Here is an 18,617-nt window from a genome sequence, read left to right as displayed (position 1 = left end):
GAGCATCTCTCTTACCTCCCTAAGAGTATCTAGATGGCGGCGCCTGGGTCAAGTATCCTACAAAATGCCCGCCTTAGTGGGCATTTACTAGGGAGGTAGTACAGCGACGATTTAAGGCCCAGAGCTGTAGCCTCGGCTCTGGAGTTTAGGAGTGTAGATTCCCCTCTGTGTCCCTCCACTTCCTCCTCTGTGCAGGGCAGATAACATAGTGCTGTTGGATAAGAAGTGGGAAGCACTTAGAGACGTGTTCACGTGTTTCTACTCATGCCTCCACTTGTTTCCTGAGGAAGTGTCCAGGCGGGCGCAGCACAGAGGCCGGAGGAGGAGCTGAACGAGCGGCGAAGCAGCTCCCACTCACTCAAACCAAGACGCCATTAGCGCGTGTGCCCCCCCCACACCCCCACACTCCACCCCCACACTCCACCCCCACCTCCGGCGTCTGTCAATCAAGCGGCAGCGGGGGCGGGGCGTGGAGGGCAGAGCAGGGCGGGGCGGCGCTTCCGCTGTGCGAGGCCGCTCGGGGTCGCTCGCGGGAGCCGGGCGCAGTCGGGAATCCGGCGGGCCGCGCGGCCAGATGAAGGGCGCGATGGAGCCGGAGCCCGAGGTGCTGCTGCAGGAAGCCCGGGAGAACGTGGAGGCGGCGCAGAGCTACCGGCGGGAGCTAGGCCAGCGGCTGCAGGGGCTGCGGGAGGCGCAGAGGCAGGTCGGAGGGCCGCTGCGGGCCTTAGAGGGCGCGGGCGGGAGGGTGGGCGCGCGCGGCGGGGGCGCCCCGAGGCTCTGTGGAGGAAAGCGGTCACAGACCTGCTGGAGACGTGACATGGGGAGGTGGATGCTGCAGAGTTCTTGAAGGGAAGGATAAGTTTAGGGGACTGAGGAAGAATTCGGGGAGAGTTTCTAAGCCGCCGTGCGGGGTACTTGATGAGAGTAGGGGTGGCGTCCGAGGTTGAGCCACCCGAGCAAAATCCGAGGGATCTCGGAGTGATGATCGAAGAAGAGAGTTGGGAGAAAGAGGTCATAGTGAGGGGAAACCTGCGATAGATAACTCGGTTTAGGAAGCCTTGAGGGCAGTGAGTTGGAGACGGTAAAGGTGGAGACGAAGTAGAGAGAGAGAGGGAAGAAGTAAGGAGAAATGGAGGGGTTGAGCAGCAGTAACATTAATGCCGAATGAATGGGGGTGGTGTTAATATTTGAACATCTCACATGATCGCGAATGCCTTGAACAATCATTTAGAGTAATCTCTCGAGAGGTTAGAACTAAAGGTGAAGGATGTTGAAGGAGCACAACAAGATGTTTCAGGGAGGATATACAAAGGCGAAGGGACGTGGGAAAACAGATTTAAAGAGAGGACTGGTAATTGAAGAGGCTAACTAAATACTCTTTCAAGTACTGCAGTTATCTCTCCACAAGGAAAGGTCGAACAGAGATAGAGGAAAGTCACTTAGCTCCTCTCCACTCTCAGAGGTCTACAGAAAAAGATAGAAGTCTCTGCTAATGCTAGTTACGATATAATCCTAACGTTACTGTTAAGTGCCTGGCTAATGCTTTTTGAGTAAATGGGATTCCATTAGAGTTTCTCTAGGCCTAGTTTGCCACGCGAATCATCACGCTGGTAACTCCTGTGCTGCTGTGCCGAAGCTGAAAATGGTGAACTAGTGCTGTGATAGTCTTTGAATATTGTCATCGCTAAGATTTCTCCATAAACTTTAGGTTTTATGTAGTTTGAATCTTTGTAGAGCTGGTGTACGCCATGCATCAACAGGACTGGGATCAGAGTCTGGATATGACTTATGATTTAAATCTGATTTGATGACTTTCAAAGTCTTCCAGTGCACGTGCACATGTGAATTTCTTTTTGAAAAAAATTGACATTATTCTTTCTGCTATTTTGAAATAAATGTTGAAAATCTAGGACTTAAAAAAAAAGGTTTTAAAAAAGCCCCCTTTATATAATATTGCTTAGTTTGTGAATTTCATGTATGTGTACAGTGTATTTTTATCTTATCCACCTCCCACTCCACCCCCTTGAACATTTTTAAATTTTAATTATTCATTTGTTTTTTTGAGACAGGGTTTCTCTGTGTAGCCCTGGCCGTTCTGGAACTATACTAGCTTTGTAGACCAGGCTGGCCTTGGACTCAGAGATCTGCCAGCCTCCACCACTCAGCTCTTTTTTTTTTTTTTTTTTTTTTTTTTGGTTGTTTTTTTTTTTCCGGAGCTGGGGACCGAACCCAGGGCCTTGTGCTTCCTAGCTCTACCACTGAGCTAAATCCCCAACACCCCCCCCCCTTTTTTTTTTTTTTAAATACAATATCTTGCTAAGTAAGTAGCAAAGGCTGTCCTGGGACTCACTATGGAGCCCAGGCTGACAACACACTGGAAATCCTCCAGCCTCAGACTCTGGAGCCCTGGGATAACAGGCATGTTTCCACCGTTCTTGGCTAAAGTACCCTGTAATAAGTGACTAATGTTTTAGCCAGTCCATATATCTTACAGGTAAGCATGGCTCACCCGCTCAGCAGTTAAGAGGCATTAGGGTTGGCGCTGGAAGAATGAGGTTAGCACCTGGGTGTAGTACTTATTAATGTCTTGTGTGCATGTTGAGTGCATTTCTTAATGTGATTCCCACCCTAGAGAGTTAAAATGTTCAGTTGCCAAACCTAGATGTATGGGTATGACTCAGTGTTACTTGCATAATAGCTCTCCAGCCCTGAAAAAAATAATTTAACTTATATTTTATATTTTACTTATTTATTTACCCACCTTGTGGGTGAAGGAACCCAGGGCTTTAGACATACTGGCAAACTGCATTACCTCTTGAACAGTTAAGCTTTGGATCCAATAATTTAAATTCAGAACACACTCCTATAATCAGTTTGGTTCACTATGGTTTTCGCTTGTTTTATTTTTGAAAGGCCTTGTCTCTTGTTTGACACAGCAAACCCTGAGTGCAGATTCGTCACAGTTCAGATTTCTGGTGGCATTACTGACTCCGTCAAGTCATAGTGTGGGTCTCCTTGTCAACTGGAGTGTGCTTTGTTCCCGTTTCAGGTTACCACAGCTTCTTCTAGCTGGTTGTGCTTGTTCAGATTTGTAGAATTAGGCCCCTGTCAAGTCGAGTTTGAAGGAAGGTCCGTGTTACAAAAATGTTACCAAAATAAGCAGGTGCCTTTGCTTGGTGGTTAGGATGTTCCAGTCATTTGTAAATCGTGAGGCTTTTGAGTAAAAATGTTGCTTTGGGAAGGATGAAGAGCAGAGAGGAAGGGATGCTGCACTGGGTGTATTTTTTAACCTGCGTTTCCCTTTTTTTTGAGAGATAGAATCCCAGGCCTCATACATGCCAAGCAAATGCTTTGCCACTGAGCTACTCCCCAAGCCGGTGATGGTTTTTTGGGGTTTTTTTTTGTTTTTGTTTTTTTTTTATAGTTATTGTTTTTTTGTTTTTTGGTTTTTTTAATTGAAATAAAATTGACATGAAATTCATTCAGTGTTTTGTTTGTTTGTTTGTTTTTTCTTTTCTTTTTTTCGGAGCTGGGGACCGAACCCAGGGCCTTGCGCTTGCTAGGCAAGTGCTCTACCACTGAGCTAAATCCCCAACCCCTCATTCAGTGTTTTTTAGTATACTTATAAATTTGTTTAGCCATGTTGCTGGAGAGATTATTGCTCAGAGGTTAAGAGAACTGGCTGCTCTTCGAGAGAAGGGGGGTTCAATTCCAGCAACCACATGGCAACTCACAGACAGCAGGGCACCCTCTCTGGCCTCCATTGTCACCAGGTACACACATTGTACACACACACACACACACACACACACACACACACACACACATAGGCAAAGTAACCAAAGACATAGCACTAAAAAACAAATATTTAATTAAAAAGCCATCATGAGGGGCTGGGGATTTAGCTCAGTGGTAGAGCGCTTACCTAGGAAGCGCAAGGCCCTGGGTTCGGTCCCCAGCTCCGAAAAAAAGAACCAAAAAAAAAAAAAAAAAAAAACCATCATGATGTGTGAACTCTAGAATGTTTCATTATTCTCTAGAAACACTCTGTAATCATTGTCACTCTAACCTAATAGAAACCTAAACTATTATCCATTTTTATGGATTTACCTATTCTAGAGCTCTTTTCCCTTCTTTTTCCTCAGCTTCCTTCCTTCAGACAGGGTATTATGTAGCCAAGGCTGGCCTTGAATTCTCTGTATAGCCAAGTATGACCTGAACTTCTGATCCTCCTGTCTGTATCTGCCAAATTCTTGGATTACAGGCATATATATCACCACTCCTAATTTAAGTGGTGATCAAAACTAGCTACATCCTTACTTAGCCCCTATTTTAGACATGTTACCTAAACAGAATCATGCCATATATAGCCCTACCTGATGGACCTTCTTGGCTTACAGTGTATTTCCAGCTGGGCAGTGGTGGTGCATGCCTTTATTCCGAGCACTTGGGAGGTAGAGGCTGGTAGATTTATGAATATGAGTCCAGTCTGTCAACAAAGTGAGTTCCAGGACAGCCAGCACTACACAGAAAAACCCTGTTTTGAAAAGCAGACAAATGGGGCTGGGGATTTAGCTCAGTGGTAGAGCGCTTACCTAGGAAGCACAAGGCCCTGGGTTCGGTCCCCAGCTCCGAAAAAAAGAACCAAAAAAAAAAAAAAAAAAAGAAAAAAAAAGAAAAGCAGACAAATAAAAAACAAAAAAAGAAAGAAAGGGGAAAAAGGAAAAAAAGATAAAAAGAAGGAAGAAAAAAGAAAGAACATATTCTCAGGATTTTTCTATGTGGTAGCATTTCTTAGTACTTAAGTCCTGTGGCTGAATAGTAGTTGTGATATGAATGTATCTTGTGTTATTTATCCATTCACCAGTTGGTGAACAGTGAGATTAATTCTACTGTTTGACAGTTATGAAATATAAACATAGTTATACTGTTTTTTATATTAGCGTGTTTCCAGTTTTCTTTAGAATGTACCTATCAATTACTGAATCACATAACTCTTCATTTTTCATCTCTCTAGTTCTTTTTTTTCTTACCGTTAAAAAAATTTTTGTCAAATGTTTAAGAAATGGTGTATAGCTGGGCAGGGGTGGTTCATGACTTTAATGCCAGCACTCAGGAGGCCATGGCAGGCAAACCTCTGTGAGTTAAGGACAGCTTGCTCTACAAAGTAAGTTCCAGGACAGCCAGAGCTACATAGAGATACCCTTGAAAAACAAAACAAAGAAGTGGAATATGTGAAAGTCTGGGGGAAGAAGGATAAAAAAATCTTTTAAAACAGGTAAAAAAAAAAAAACTGTTAAAAACATGTAGCAGTTTCTCCTCTGTGGTTAAGTTTAGGCCCTACCCTCTGTTTTTAGAGAAAAGGAAGTTCTGGTAGGAATGCGAGGGTTGTCTCTAACTTACTACTTTGTTTTTTGTTTTTGTTTTGTTTGCTTTGAGACAAGTTTTCCTGTTGTCTAGGCTGACTTTGAATATGTTTTTTAGCTGAAGATGATCTTAACTCCCGTCTCCAACTCTGAAGTGACAAGAATACAGACCTGTCACCCAGTTAATCTTACTGCCTAAGTAAGTTAAAGGCTAGAGTTATGTTCAGTTGTCAGGAAACCAGATAATGTTCACAGCCAGCCTATTCTTATATGGAAATCAATTAAGAATAGTTTTCTATAACTCTCTGGAATCCTTGGTACTAGAACTGACTATCAGGCCTGAAGAGATGGCTCAGAGGTTAAGAGCACTGACTGCTCTTCCAAAGGCCCTGAGTTCAATTCCCAGCAACCACATGGTGTCCCACAAACATCTGTAATGGGATCTGATGCCCTCTTTTGGTGTGTCACACACATAAAAAAGTAAATCTATAAAAAGAAAAAAATTAACCCCCATTTCCTTTAAATACTCACTTGTTCATTTCACTCAGTATTTATTGTGTATCAGTGTGATGGTTTGTATATGCTTGGCTCAGGGAGTGGCACGATTAGAAGATGTGGCCCTGCTGGAGTACATGAGGCCTTATTGGAGTAGGTGCGTCACTGTGGGTGTGGACTTTAAGACCCTCATTCTAGTTGGCTGTAAGTCAGTATTCTGCTAGCGGCTTCAGATAAAGATGTAGAACTCTCAGCTCCTCCTGCACTGTGTCTGCCTGGATGCTGCTATGCTCCCCCCTTGATGATAAAGGACTGGACTGAACCTCTGAACCTGAAAGCCAGCTCCAATTAAATTATTTCCTTATAAGGCTGTCTGTGGTCATGATGTCTCTTCACAGCAGTAAAACCCTAACTAAGACAGTCAGAGACACTTCAGAGTCCTGTATACTGAGGGAAATAAACCTTCATGAATTTACTCTGACCTGATAAGTGTATTGTCACCCTTAAAAACAAGGTAAGAGAAGCCTAAGTTGTATATTTCATTTTAGGATTTACTTTTGCTGTATCTTTCATTACTTGTGTTGTTTCTGGAACATGGATGTCTCTGCTTGTAAGCAGAGGTTGCAGACCAAGGGCGCAGCAGTCCACCTAAAGCAGCAGCAGCACCTTAAGGTACTAGAGTCTTAGGCCTGCAGATCCAGAAACTCCATCTCTCATCCCTGAAGGGATGTGGGTGTAGTGAGAAATGCCAGTGCTTCACCTTTCCCGTGTCTTTTAGTAAGATGATTCCTTTAGCCTCTAGACACTCACAAATTCAAGCCTTTACTCCCTCAGGGTATATGTGAGATCTAATTGAGGGTCTGTTTGGTGAAGGCTCTTCCTAACTTTGGCCAGCGGTGACCCCTGAGTACTTGCTACTGTAACTGTGGCCCATGACTTGCAGCAGTGACTTCATCTTTCAAAGAATGCAGAACCTTGGGCTTCAGACCAGAGTCATTACGTCTACTTGAGCAACATCCCTAGGGGTTATAAGATAACACGTTATAAAGGGCTGGAGAGCTGGCTTAGTAGTTTGGAGCTCATACTTCTCTTGTGGAGGACCTGGGTTCTGTTTCCAGCCCATGTCAAGTGGCATACAGCCATCTCTAACTCTAGCTCTGTGGGATGTTACTCCTAAAATAAAAAAATAAATGAAATAAAAAGAATACACATTAAAGACTGAGGTGGACATACTCAGAGTGACCACTTCACGTCAGCAGATCTTCTCTGATCTCTATGATTTAAACTAAGATGATTTCTATACGTTGCACTTTTTTTCCTCCAAGATTGAAATGTTATTTGGGTGCGATGCTGCGTTTTGGAAATCCCAGTGCTTAGGAGGCTCAAGGAGGAGGAGGATGAGATATTCCACACTAGTCTGAGGGACCCAGTGAGACTGTCTCAAAACAGTGTTGAAAATATCAGACATTTGTGTGATAGATAATTTTACAGCACATGCAACAGGATAACTGATAATCGAATTTTTATATTTTTAGGGTTTTTTGAGACTGAGTCACACTAAGTAGCTCTGGCTGGTTTGGAATTCACTGTGTAGACCATGTTAGGCTGGCTTTGAAGTCACAGAGATCCACCTGCCTCTGTCTTTTGGGTTCTGGGATTAAAGGCTTCCATCCACATCTCCAGATGAATAGTGCTTACCCAGCATGTCTTTTTGTGACCCTAAAGCCTATAGGGTGGCCTTGAACTCCTGCTGGCAATTCTGCATCTGTCTCTTGATTAGTTTGTATTATCAACCCATATCATCATTCTGGTTAACATCTTTTAATATTCTAATGTGGCTAATCAGTGGATATGCTTTCTGTATACTGTTTTTACTTATAATGTATTTATTTTTTGTTCTTTTTCTTTGGTTGGTTGGTTGGTTGGTTGGTTGGACTTTGAAATATGGTCTCATTGTCTCTCTGGGCCTAGAACCCACTGTCTAGTGCAGTGGGTTCTAACTGTTGTTTTTTCTGTCTTAGTCTTTAAAGACTGACAGACAGTACTGCAGACACCTGGTTTTGCTTTTGTGATTGAGGTAGGGTCTCACTGAGCTGCATTCCTGGACTCAGAAGATCCTCTCTGCTAGTCCTGTTAGTGACTGTGTCTGAAACAGCCTTATACCTAGCTTAGTATTGGCTTTTTGTTTCAGATAATTGATTTCAGATTACTTTTTGAAGACTTAATTATTATCCTTGTTTTTTTCTTCTTCTGTATAATACCAGGTTCTCTATAGCTCTTTATTCCCACAGGATTTGAAAGCACAGCAAACTAAAGACTCATGAAGAAAAACATAGGTTATTTCAGAAAACCAAGACAGGAAGTCTTAGTAGCTCAGTGAAGAAAGGAAAGCAATTATTGCCGCTTTTATCTTTCACTTCCCCTTCTGTTACCATTTTCAAGGCAGTACAGAATCTGTTTAGATGTATCTTGGTACAGCAGTTATATAACACTGTTATAGTATCCTAAGAAAACATCTAAATCTAGATGTAGGGAAAACTAAAAACATAAAATCATTGAAAATGACCTATAATCACAGTCAGCGATAGCTGTGGTTAATTAACATTTTGATGTATCTTTTTTTTTTTTTTCCGGAGCTGGGGACCAAACCCAGGCCTAGGCAAGCGCTCTACCACTGAGCTAAATCCCCAGCCCCAACATTTTGATGTATCTTAAGAATGTTTTCCTAGGCATGGAGTGCTGCTCCCTTGTATATGCTATGCAGACACTCTACCAACTGAGATTCATTACCAGCTCACAAATGGTCTTTATTTCATTTTATTTTAATTTATTTTTAGACAGTCATGGTGGCATATGCCTTTAATCACAGCGCTTGGGAGGCAGACTCAGGTGGATCTCTGTGAATTCAAGACTAGTCAGGTCCACATAGAGATTTTCAGAGGGCATTGGATCCACAGGTAATTGTGACCAGACTCTCGTGTGTGTTCTGGGAATTGAACGTTAGTCCTTTGTAAGACCAGCAAGTGTTCTTCTTAATCACTGAGCTTCCTCTCCATCCCACAGTCTAATAAGTTATACGTCTTATAAGTCTGCAAGCTACTTAGTGTTTGTTTTTAATATGGATTATAATATATGCATACTTTTTTCTTACTCTTGTTTTTTTGAGATGGGTTTTTCTGGGTAGCCCTGGCTATCCTAGAATTCGCTTCTATAGACCAGTCTGAACTCGAACTCAGGTTCACCTGCCTCTGCCTCCCAGTGCTGGGATAAAAGGCGTGTGCCACACCACCTAGTGAGTATTTATTTTTGAGAGAATGTGTGTGTAGGCATGGTCACAAGTGGATGTCTGTGCACCCACATTCATGCAGTGTCTGCGGAGGCCAGAAGAGGGTGTTGGAGCCATCAGAACACGTGATTGTGATTGTGAGTGAACCCTGATAATAGGTGCTAGGAACTGAACCCAGGTCCTTTAGAAGAGCAATGAGGGCTTACAGCTGCTGAGCTATCCCTCCAGTCTGTCCATACACACACATGCACACACGTACACACACAATGTATTTTATATATATGGCATTTACCAGTATATCTTTGCATTACATGCATGTAGTGCCTGTGGAGGCCATCTGATCCTCTAGAACTAGTGATACAGATGGGTTTTAGGAACCATGTGGGTGCTGGGAACTGAGCCCAGATCTTTTCCAAGAGCAGCATGTGTTCTTAACCACAAGTCATCTAGCTCGCATCACACACAAACTTCTGATGGAGGAAAACTGCCCTTATTTTTAATCTGGAAGTACAGCTGATTAGCGTCCTCCGAAGTCCATCAGATGTGGGCTAACCTTTTATGATGAGAGCTGCAGGTGAGCCTCTAGTTTGTGCAGTTATTTTGCTTATCCTTTTTAGTCGGGAGATCTAGTAAAGTTTAAAATGTGACTTTCCTGGTTTTCAGTTTCCTTATCTGTAAATGAGGGTTAGAAAATACCGCTTATTTTACCTGACCCGTGTGGGGAATGAGTAGGGTTGGGCTTAGGAGGCCGAGGCAGGCGGATCTCTGTTTGAAGCCAGCCTGGTTTGCATAGAGAGTTTTACAGCAGCCAGGGCTACTTAGAGAGGCCCTGTCTCAGAAAACAAAGCAAAACAAGTAAAAAGCATAAAGTAAGAAATACTGTGGCCAGCGAGATGGCGCAGCCAATCTAGTGCTTGCTGTACATGCCTGAGGACGTGAGTGTGATCTCTGGAACATGCAAGAGGGTGGGAGGAGAGAACCAAACCTATTGTCCTCCGAGGGAGGCAGCGTGTGCCCTCTCCCATCTTAGACACACAGAACGATAAATAAAACACTTAACAGGGCTGTCTAAACTGTTTAGCACAATGCCCAGGACATAGGACGTTCTCAATATTAGCCACAGTAAAACTACCAAAAATTGTTATTCAAGATGAGTCTCTTGCTTCTACCGACAGCTTATTTTTTTTTTTTTTTTTTTTTTTTTTGGTTCTTTTTTTCGGAGCTGGGGACCGAACCCAGGGCCTTGCGCTTCCTAGGTAGCTTATTTTTTAAATGTCTGCTATGTTTTTCCCAACAAAATGCCCTTTTTGAATTCTGGTGGTAGTTTTTGGCTATCCCATTTATATAAGAACTTAATATATTTTATTACAGTTACTGGTGTGCAAGACCTTTTCCAAAATGAAAGGTTTTTGCTTTGTAAGGTAGGCTGGAAACTTGAGGTATTCCTGCCTCAGGTTCTGGAGTGCAGTGATTGTGAGCATTGTGCCACCATGTCCAGAGAATGAGTTTTTTAAGGTCAAGATTATGACATATTTATTATTATTATTATTTTTTTTTGGTTCTTTTTTTTTTCGGAGCTGGGGACCGTACCCAGGGCCTTGCGCTTCCTAGGTAAGCGCTTTACCACTGAGCTAAATCCCCAGCCCCATTTATTATTTTTTTTAAAGATTTATTCATTCATTTATTCATTTATTTTATGTATTTGCTCTCTTCACCACCACCACACCAGAAGAGGGCAGGCATCAGATCTCATTACAGATGGCTGTGAGCCACCATGTGGTTGCTGGGATTTGAACTCAGGACCTCTGGAAGAGCAGACAATGCTCTTTTTTTTTTTTTTTTTTTGGTTCTTTTTTTCCGGAGCTGGGGATTGAACCCAGGGCCTTGCGCTTCCTAGGCAAGCGCTCTACCACTGAGCTAAATCCCCAACCCCTCAGACAATGCTCTTAACCACTGAGCTATCTAGGCAAGCGCTCTACCACTGAGCTAAATCCCCCTATTTTTTTAATTAATTGATTTTTATGTGCTTTAGTGTTTGGCCTGCATTTATGTCTGTGTGAGGGTGTCGAATCTCCTGAAACTGGGGTTACAGACAGGTGTGCTCACACAGCTCCCATTGTGGGTGCTGGGCATTAAACCTGGGACCTCTGGAAGAGCAGTCGATGCTCTTAACCACTGAGCCACCTCTCCAGCCCCCGCCTTATTCATTTTTACAACCCCAATTCCTGGCACATACTAACCTCAGTAAACTGTAAATGGAAGCCTTTATGAATGTGTGGGTGTGGTTTTGCAGAGATCCTTCTTAGATTGTAATCTTGATTATGCGCATCCTCTTCATTAATTCAGTTAATTAAGAGTTAAACATCTGTCTCATCCTGCGGTTTGGTTATCTCCTGCTGTCATCCTGTTAACTTCAAAAGGTTACTTTTAAGTTTAAACTTAGCTTCAGGAAGTTTAAATAATCTTGTCAGTTTTAATAATCTTGCAAGAGTAGTCGGTGACAACAAGCTTTTAATTCCAGCACTGAGGAGGTAGAAGTAGGCAGAGGCAGGCAGGGGCAGGCAGAGGCAGGAAGACACAGTCAGATAGATCTCTCTGAGTTCCAGGAAAGCTAGGGCTATGTAGAGACCCTCTCATTCATAAAGAATGAATGAAAGAAAGAAAGGAAGGAAGTTTGTTTTAGTGATCTGTCACACTGGAGCTTTCAGTAGGAGTCCATAATGTGACTGATGAATATAAACTGTATACATTACAGTTTCCTCCTGGAGTCCCTGACTTGCCTGCCATTTATACTTTCTTTCTCTCTTGGCTGGCCTAGAACTTGCCTCCTAGACCAAGCTGGCTTTTGAGTTCACAGAGGTTCACCTGCTTCTGCTTCCTGAGTACTAAGATTAAAGGTGTGGTGGCTAGCCATTTATATTCTGAAATCTGCTTTGTTACAGACAGAGATACTGTTGTCCTTCATCAGTGGTTCTAAACCTCCCTAGTGCTTCCACCCTTTAATACAATTCCTTGTGTTGTGGAGACCCAACCGTAAAATTATCTTCATTGCTAATTCATAGTTGTAATTTTGCTACTGTTAGAACTGTAATATAAATGTCTGTTTTTTCCGATGGTCTTAGGTAACCCCAGTGAAAGGGTCATTTGACCATCAAAGGGGTTTCAGCATACTGGTTGAGAGCCTCTGACCTAGTTTGCTGGTTATTATTTGAGACTGATGGTTGTCAAATACATTATGATTTATTCAGGCACAAGGAATATGAGCTATAGGAGCTGAGAATACAGTTCAGTTGGTAGAGTACTTACCGAGCATGTGTGAAGTCCCAGGTTGAATCCACAGCACCACGTAATGCATGAATGATCCCAGGACTTGGGGTGGAGGCAGAGGATCGGTTCAGGGTCATCTTTGAGTAAGCTATATTGCAAGTTCAAGGCCAGCTTGGAATACATCTAGGAGGAAAAAGACAATATAATAGTGTTTTCAGACACTACTAAATGTACCCGTTTCCCTGGGAACCATTTACTTATTGGCATTGTTTCAGAGTGTTACACTGGCTAGTCTGGAACTTACTCAATAGATCGCTGGCTCTTGCCTCTACGTTTGAGTGTTTGGGTTACAGGAGTGAGCCACTATGCTTGGAACTCCTTAAAATCATGTCTGTAAGTAAAAACCACCTCAGTAGCAAGAGTCTGACTCCTGGGCTGAGATGTGGGTCCAGTGAAGTCTTTCTAAGTAGTGTGAGTTTTAGAGCTGCTTTTCCCTCTCTTGTAGACAGTGCAGACTCAGAGCTATGATGCTGCAGTGAGGTAAGAGGAAGCACATTAGACCACCTCAAACACAGGGACACTCGTCACTGAACTGCTTTCATGAAGCCAAGACACTTAATACTTGATTACTTACACAGTTGGATTAATGTTGCCTGAACTTTAGATTGTGAGCTGTTTTTTGGAATGATCTAAAAATGATCTGAAAAGGCTGTAGTTGGTATTCTGTGAACAACAGACACCAAATACATGCATGACGAGTACCCAGGAGCCTCCCTTCCACAGTCCTCAGTGATGTTTACATACTTCCCCTTTCCCCTAAGGTTCTGAGACAAAAACAACATAACATGGGCTTGCAATTTCTGAGGGAGCTTTTGAATTCTTTCTAAAGAGGAAATTGACTTTACCTAACCAGGGCACTTCCTGCATATGCTGTGTCCGTTAAAGACCCAGGCAGGGCCTTGCTGGTTCAGTGCTCAAGTGCAGGGTTTCCTATCAGAGGGAGGTATGGAATGTGGCACAGCGCTCTGGCTTGATGACTTTATTCTATCCCTATTGCACCTGTTAAATCAACCATAGTCTTAAAAATGCAGGTCCTGGGGCTGAGACTTAGCTCAGTTGGGAGAGTATTTACCTAACATGCATGAAGCTGGACATGGGGGACTTACCTGTAGTATCAGTATTGGAGGGGTGGAGGGAGAAGGATCAGAAGTTCAGGGTCCTCTTGAACTACATATGAGGTTGAGGCTTGGTATCCATGAGCTCTTGTCTTCCAAAACAACAACAACAAAATGCACCAGGTCTAGAGCGTGGTACTGTGCATTGCTAACAGTATAAAAATCTTAAAGCATTTTTCCGGTAGTTTTTTCTTTATTTTGTTTTTTAAGATAGGGTTTCTCTGTGTACCCTATCCTGGAATTCGCTCTGTAGACCAGGCTGGCCTCGAACTCAGAGATCCATCTGCCTCTGCTTCCTAAGTGCTGGGATTAAGGACTTGTGCTACCACTCCCCAATTCCCCCACCCTGAAACTGAAACTTTTTTTTTTAATATATTCATTCTTGGTAGATGTGTGTACTACTATTGTTTGTAAAGCAAAATGATGGTTTTGGGAACTCATTTTTATTGTTGGAAATTGAATTTAGAAGCTTGCACTTCTAGGCAAGTGACCCAGGACCAGGTCATATCCCAGTTCATGTGTTTGCTGTAATTTAATTGTCCTACTTATAATTAGTATTTGAGAGAAAATAGACTGGGTTTTATCCATTACTTTTTAAAAAAAATATCTGGTGACTGTACAAACACCTTATTTGCTTTCAGAATATATGTGAGATACAAAGACTTTTCTGTCATAACTCCTGGCTCAAAGATTTTTAAACTTGGCTCTGTGGGCTGAGGGCAGTGTATCTCAAAATGTGGGCAGAATGACCAGTATGCCTGTGACAAGTGAGAGTTACAAGCGTATGCCCCTCCTGTTCCTCCTAAGCTGTGTTCAGTTAGTCAAAACCCTGGCAATCTGAGTTAACAGGGAGCACACAGAATCCCTTTGCAAAAACATTTCATATTATTACTCACTCTGATTATTGGCCAGCCAGTCTAGCCAATCACTGAGATCTGTGATCAGTGAAAGAGTGAGTTCACCAAAATGAGTTGAACAGTGACATTTGTCGTGCCCCCCCCCTTCACAACTAAAAATGACAGCAACAACAAAACTGATTATGGTGACACATGCTTGTCATCAAGAGGCCAAGTGAAACAAACAAACACAAGGGAAGGATTGCACCATCTCACGTCTGTGGAATCCGAAAAGGACCCAGTTCATAGGAACAGGCAGTCGAATACAGGTTGGCAGGAATGATATGGTGGTCCCAAGGTGCAGTGTTTCTGTGATGTGATGAACATATTCTGGAGCGTTACTGTATAGGATAGTAATGTATAGGATAGGGACTGTGGCCTATATTGTATTTTACCTTGCAAATTGCCAAGAGAGAGCCTCAGTGCTCTTACCACAGAAGTCATTGGGTTGGCAAGATGGCTTGTTAGATAAAAGTGCTTGCTCCAAGCCTGACAACCTGAGTTCAGTCACTGAGGCCCACATGGTGGGAGGAGAGAACTGACTCCCAAAAGTCATCCTCAGACCTCTACATACAGGTGAAAGGCCCAGATGCACTTGCGCACACATTCCCTGTGTACATTCTCCCCCCACCCCCTCCTCTCTCTGTCTCACTCACTCACTCACTCAATGTCTTTTTTTAAAAAGATTTATTTAATTAATGTATATAAGTACACTGTAGCTGTCCTCAGACACACCAGAAGAGGGCATCTGATCCCATTACAGATGGTTGTGAGCCACCATGTGGTTGCTGGGAATTGAACTCAGGACCTCTGGAAGAGCAGTCAGTGCTCTTAACCACTGAGCCCCTCCATGTCTCTTTTTTTTTTTTTTTTTTTGGAGCTGAGGACCGAACCCAGGGCCTTGTGCTTGCTAGGCAAGCGCTCTACCACTGAGCTAAATCCCCAACCCCCCTCCATGTCTTTTTAAAAGTTTTCTTTAACTACATCAAACCAGGCATGGAGGCTTGCATCTTTCATTCCAGCACACTTGGGTCTGAGTTGGAGGCCAGCTTGATCTACAGAGTGAGTTCCAGGACAGTCAGAGCAATACAGGGAAACCTTTCCTCCCCAACAAAACAAAGAAAAAATAAATAAAGTAACTATGTCAAAAGATGGATACATTGATGAGCTTGAAAGAAATATCAGCTGTTTATATGCATATCAAAGCATGGTGTACCTTGAGTGTGTATAATTCAATTAACAACATTTCTCTGTGAGTCAGAGTCTTACTATATAATCTGAGCAAGCTTCAGATTTATTAGGCTTTAGCCTCAGCTCCCCGAGTGCTGGTATTACAGGCATGTTCTGTAACATTAAAGCTACATTAAAGTTTTCTGCTAAGCTGAGATCAGAGGATCACAGGGTCAGAGCAAGCTGCAGGCCAGCCAGAGCTATGCTGAAGACCCCGTCTCATCCCCTGCCCTTCTCTTTAAATAAGTGTGATCTGGGTTAATGGCGCACCTTGTAATCCTAGCACTTAGAAGGGAGGAAGATTATAAACTCACTGTGTAAGGTAGGTTACATAGTGAGATCCTGTCTTAATTAAGAAAGACAAGGGAAGGGAGCACTGTGGTTATGTAATAACTCAGCAGTAGAATGCGTGTATCAGGCCATAGACTCGATCCCAGCACAGCATTACAGACTTTTTTTTTAACGAGAGCAAGATGATAGTTGTGTGATACAATTAGGTAATTATAAATGATGCCTATGCTCTAACTTTGTGTAAAGATTCTGAGTTTGAGTTTTTATGTTCTTTTTAGATAAAGGAGAGTGCTTCACAGACAAGAGATGTCCTCAAACAGCACTTTAGTGATTTAAAAGGAACCCTTGGGAAGCTACTGGATGAGCGATTGGTGACCCTTTTGCAAGAGGTGGATACCATTGAACAGGAGACCATCAAACCACTAGACGACTGCCAGAAGCTCATAGAGCACGGGGTCAACACTGCAGATGACCTGGTCCGAGAAGGTGGGACGAGGGAGCCTGTTAAATCCTCACACTCCGATTGAGGCCTGGCGGTTTCTTAGGACACCATCTGAAGAGTGCCTGGGATGTTTCTGCCTTGAAATAGTTTATAGTACAGGACCATAGATAAGCTGTGAGGAACCCTGTCTAAGTACCTTCAAAGTATTGATTGGATCATTTATGAAACTAAGAGCGATTGTTTCAGAAGTTCTGTGATTGTGGTATCTAATTCACATTTTTTTTCCTGAGGGTTTCTCTTTGTAGCTCTGAATGTCCTCAGACTCAGAGATTTGTCTGTCTCTGCCTCTCCTGTGCTGAGATTAAAGGTGTGTGCCACCACTGCCCTGCTTTGCAATTTTTTTGGAAGGGGTTATACATTACACTTTAAAAATTACATTTTGTATGTGTTGGGGAGGGGGTCACACATGTCACAGCATATGCATAGAGGTCAGAGGAAAACCAACTATGTTGGTTCTAAGCGTATCCCAGAGATAGAGCTCTCAGGATAGCAGGCTTGGTGGCAAATTCTTTTTCTGCCGAGCTGTCTTACTGGCTCACACATTACATTTTCAGTCTCTTATTCAGCAGGTAGTTTCAAATTTGTCTTAACAACTTTTGTACATTTCCTGTTTTGTTTTCTGAGACTGGGTCTCCTATTATTGTACAGACAACCATCAGTTAATCTCATCGGTCCATTGACTAAACAGCATGAGCATAGGCTTCCTGGGGTGAACCGTCCATCAACTTCAGGCTTAGTTCTTGTATTTCAGTCTTTAGGCAGGTTTGTTGTTGTGAAGACACGTGTAGGTCTTAGAGGGTCTTTATCTTCCTTCCTTGGTGATGACCTTCCTACTTCCAGGATGGCCACTTGATAGGTATTGAAAATAAGAAGGTAGCAGTTTTCTTCTTTGGAGTTTGTAATTCATGGGAGTTATGCTGAGTAAGATCTAAAATCTTAAGAACAAAGGACTCTGGAGAAGTCCAGGACAGCCCTCTGAGAATTCCACAGAGGCTTGAAGAAATTTATCAAGCAAAGGGAAAAGAGGCCGCTGCGATTCTGAGCAGAAGTAGCATCAGAAGTGGAGTGAATATTCCAGGGGGAGTTATGTAATGACATCGGCCCAGGCCTCACAATGGCTGTGTACTATCGTAACTCTCAGTGAGCCATGTTTGTCTTTACTGACATAATCGTGCCTTTGAGAACATTCTTTTCAGCAGAACCACAGACGTCTTCCCCTGGAGGCTGTGGATTTGGAAAGAGACCCAGAAGCAGGTCAGCACAGGGCAGGAGTGTGCACACCCAGCACATTAAGGACTGTGCTTTCATTTCTGAAAATAAATCCTTTGAGACACATACTTGTTTGTCCTAGCACTTAATGCTTGAGTATTTTTTATAGTTCAGAAATATTTTAAATTTTAAATTCTTCCCTCTTCCTCCCAAGGGATAAAAGCATCTCTGTGTGTGTTTTTCAATTCATTATTTTTTTTGTTTTATTTTTACAAGCTTTTTTGCCTGTGTATATGTATGTGTACCGTGTGAATACTTGGTGTCTGTGGAGGCCAGATCCCCTGAAAATAGAGTTGTAAATTGTTATGAACCATGTGGTTGCTAGGAAGCAAACTTCTTACAGAAGAACCCTGAGCCATGTTTCCAGCCCCCACTTTTTTTTTTCTTTTTAAAAACAGAGCCTCATAACCCAGGCTGGCTTTGAATTTTCTATTAGCTATTAACTTCTCATCACATTGCCTCTCCCTCCCAGGTGCTAGATTCTTTTGAAGCAGCAAAGTGTCTGTTTTCTTTCAGTAAAGAAGGTCATATTCTCTTTAGAAAACTTGAGTTGGGCATTGGGTAAAGTTGCTTGTTGCCAAGTCTGATGACCTAAGTTTGATCTTGGGGACCACATGGTAGAGAGAGAGGACCAACTCCTGTAAGTCATCCTCTGGCTTCCATATATGTGCCATGGTATTCAGCCATCACCCCCCCCCACCTCCAATCAATAAATGGTACCATAATTAAAAAAAAAAAAAAACCTTTTATTAGCTCCAGGATGATATAACAATATCCTTCATCTTTGTGGACAGTATGGAGATTGGCCATTTTCTTTTCTTTTCTTTTCTTTTTTTCGGA

At 42.7% G+C, this 18,617-nt stretch overlaps 1 protein-coding gene across 3 annotated transcripts in view; it reads left to right on the top strand.

Annotated features, from left to right (window-relative positions):
• The first annotated feature begins 507 nt into the window (after positions 1–507).
• The window catches only part of Crlf3 (cytokine receptor-like factor 3), a 36,375-nt gene continuing 18,265 nt past the window's right edge, over positions 508–18,617 (top strand). For 2 of the 3 annotated variants that reach the window (XM_087573895.1, XM_087573893.1), the window contains exons 1-2: positions 508–703; positions 16,285–16,492. In XM_087573895.1, the coding sequence (XP_087430021.1) occupies positions 575–703; positions 16,285–16,492 (337 nt within the window). In that variant the 5' untranslated portion in view covers positions 508–574. 3 annotated transcript variants of the gene reach the window in all.

This window comes from Rattus norvegicus, chromosome 10, assembly GCF_021556685.1.
Source record: "Rattus norvegicus strain SHRSP/BbbUtx chromosome 10, alternate assembly SHRSP_T2T, whole genome shotgun sequence".
Taxonomy (NCBI): Eukaryota; Metazoa; Chordata; class Mammalia; order Rodentia; family Muridae; genus Rattus; species Rattus norvegicus.
Note: the sequence above shows the minus strand (reverse complement) of the source record. Positions and strands in the feature narration are given on the sequence as shown.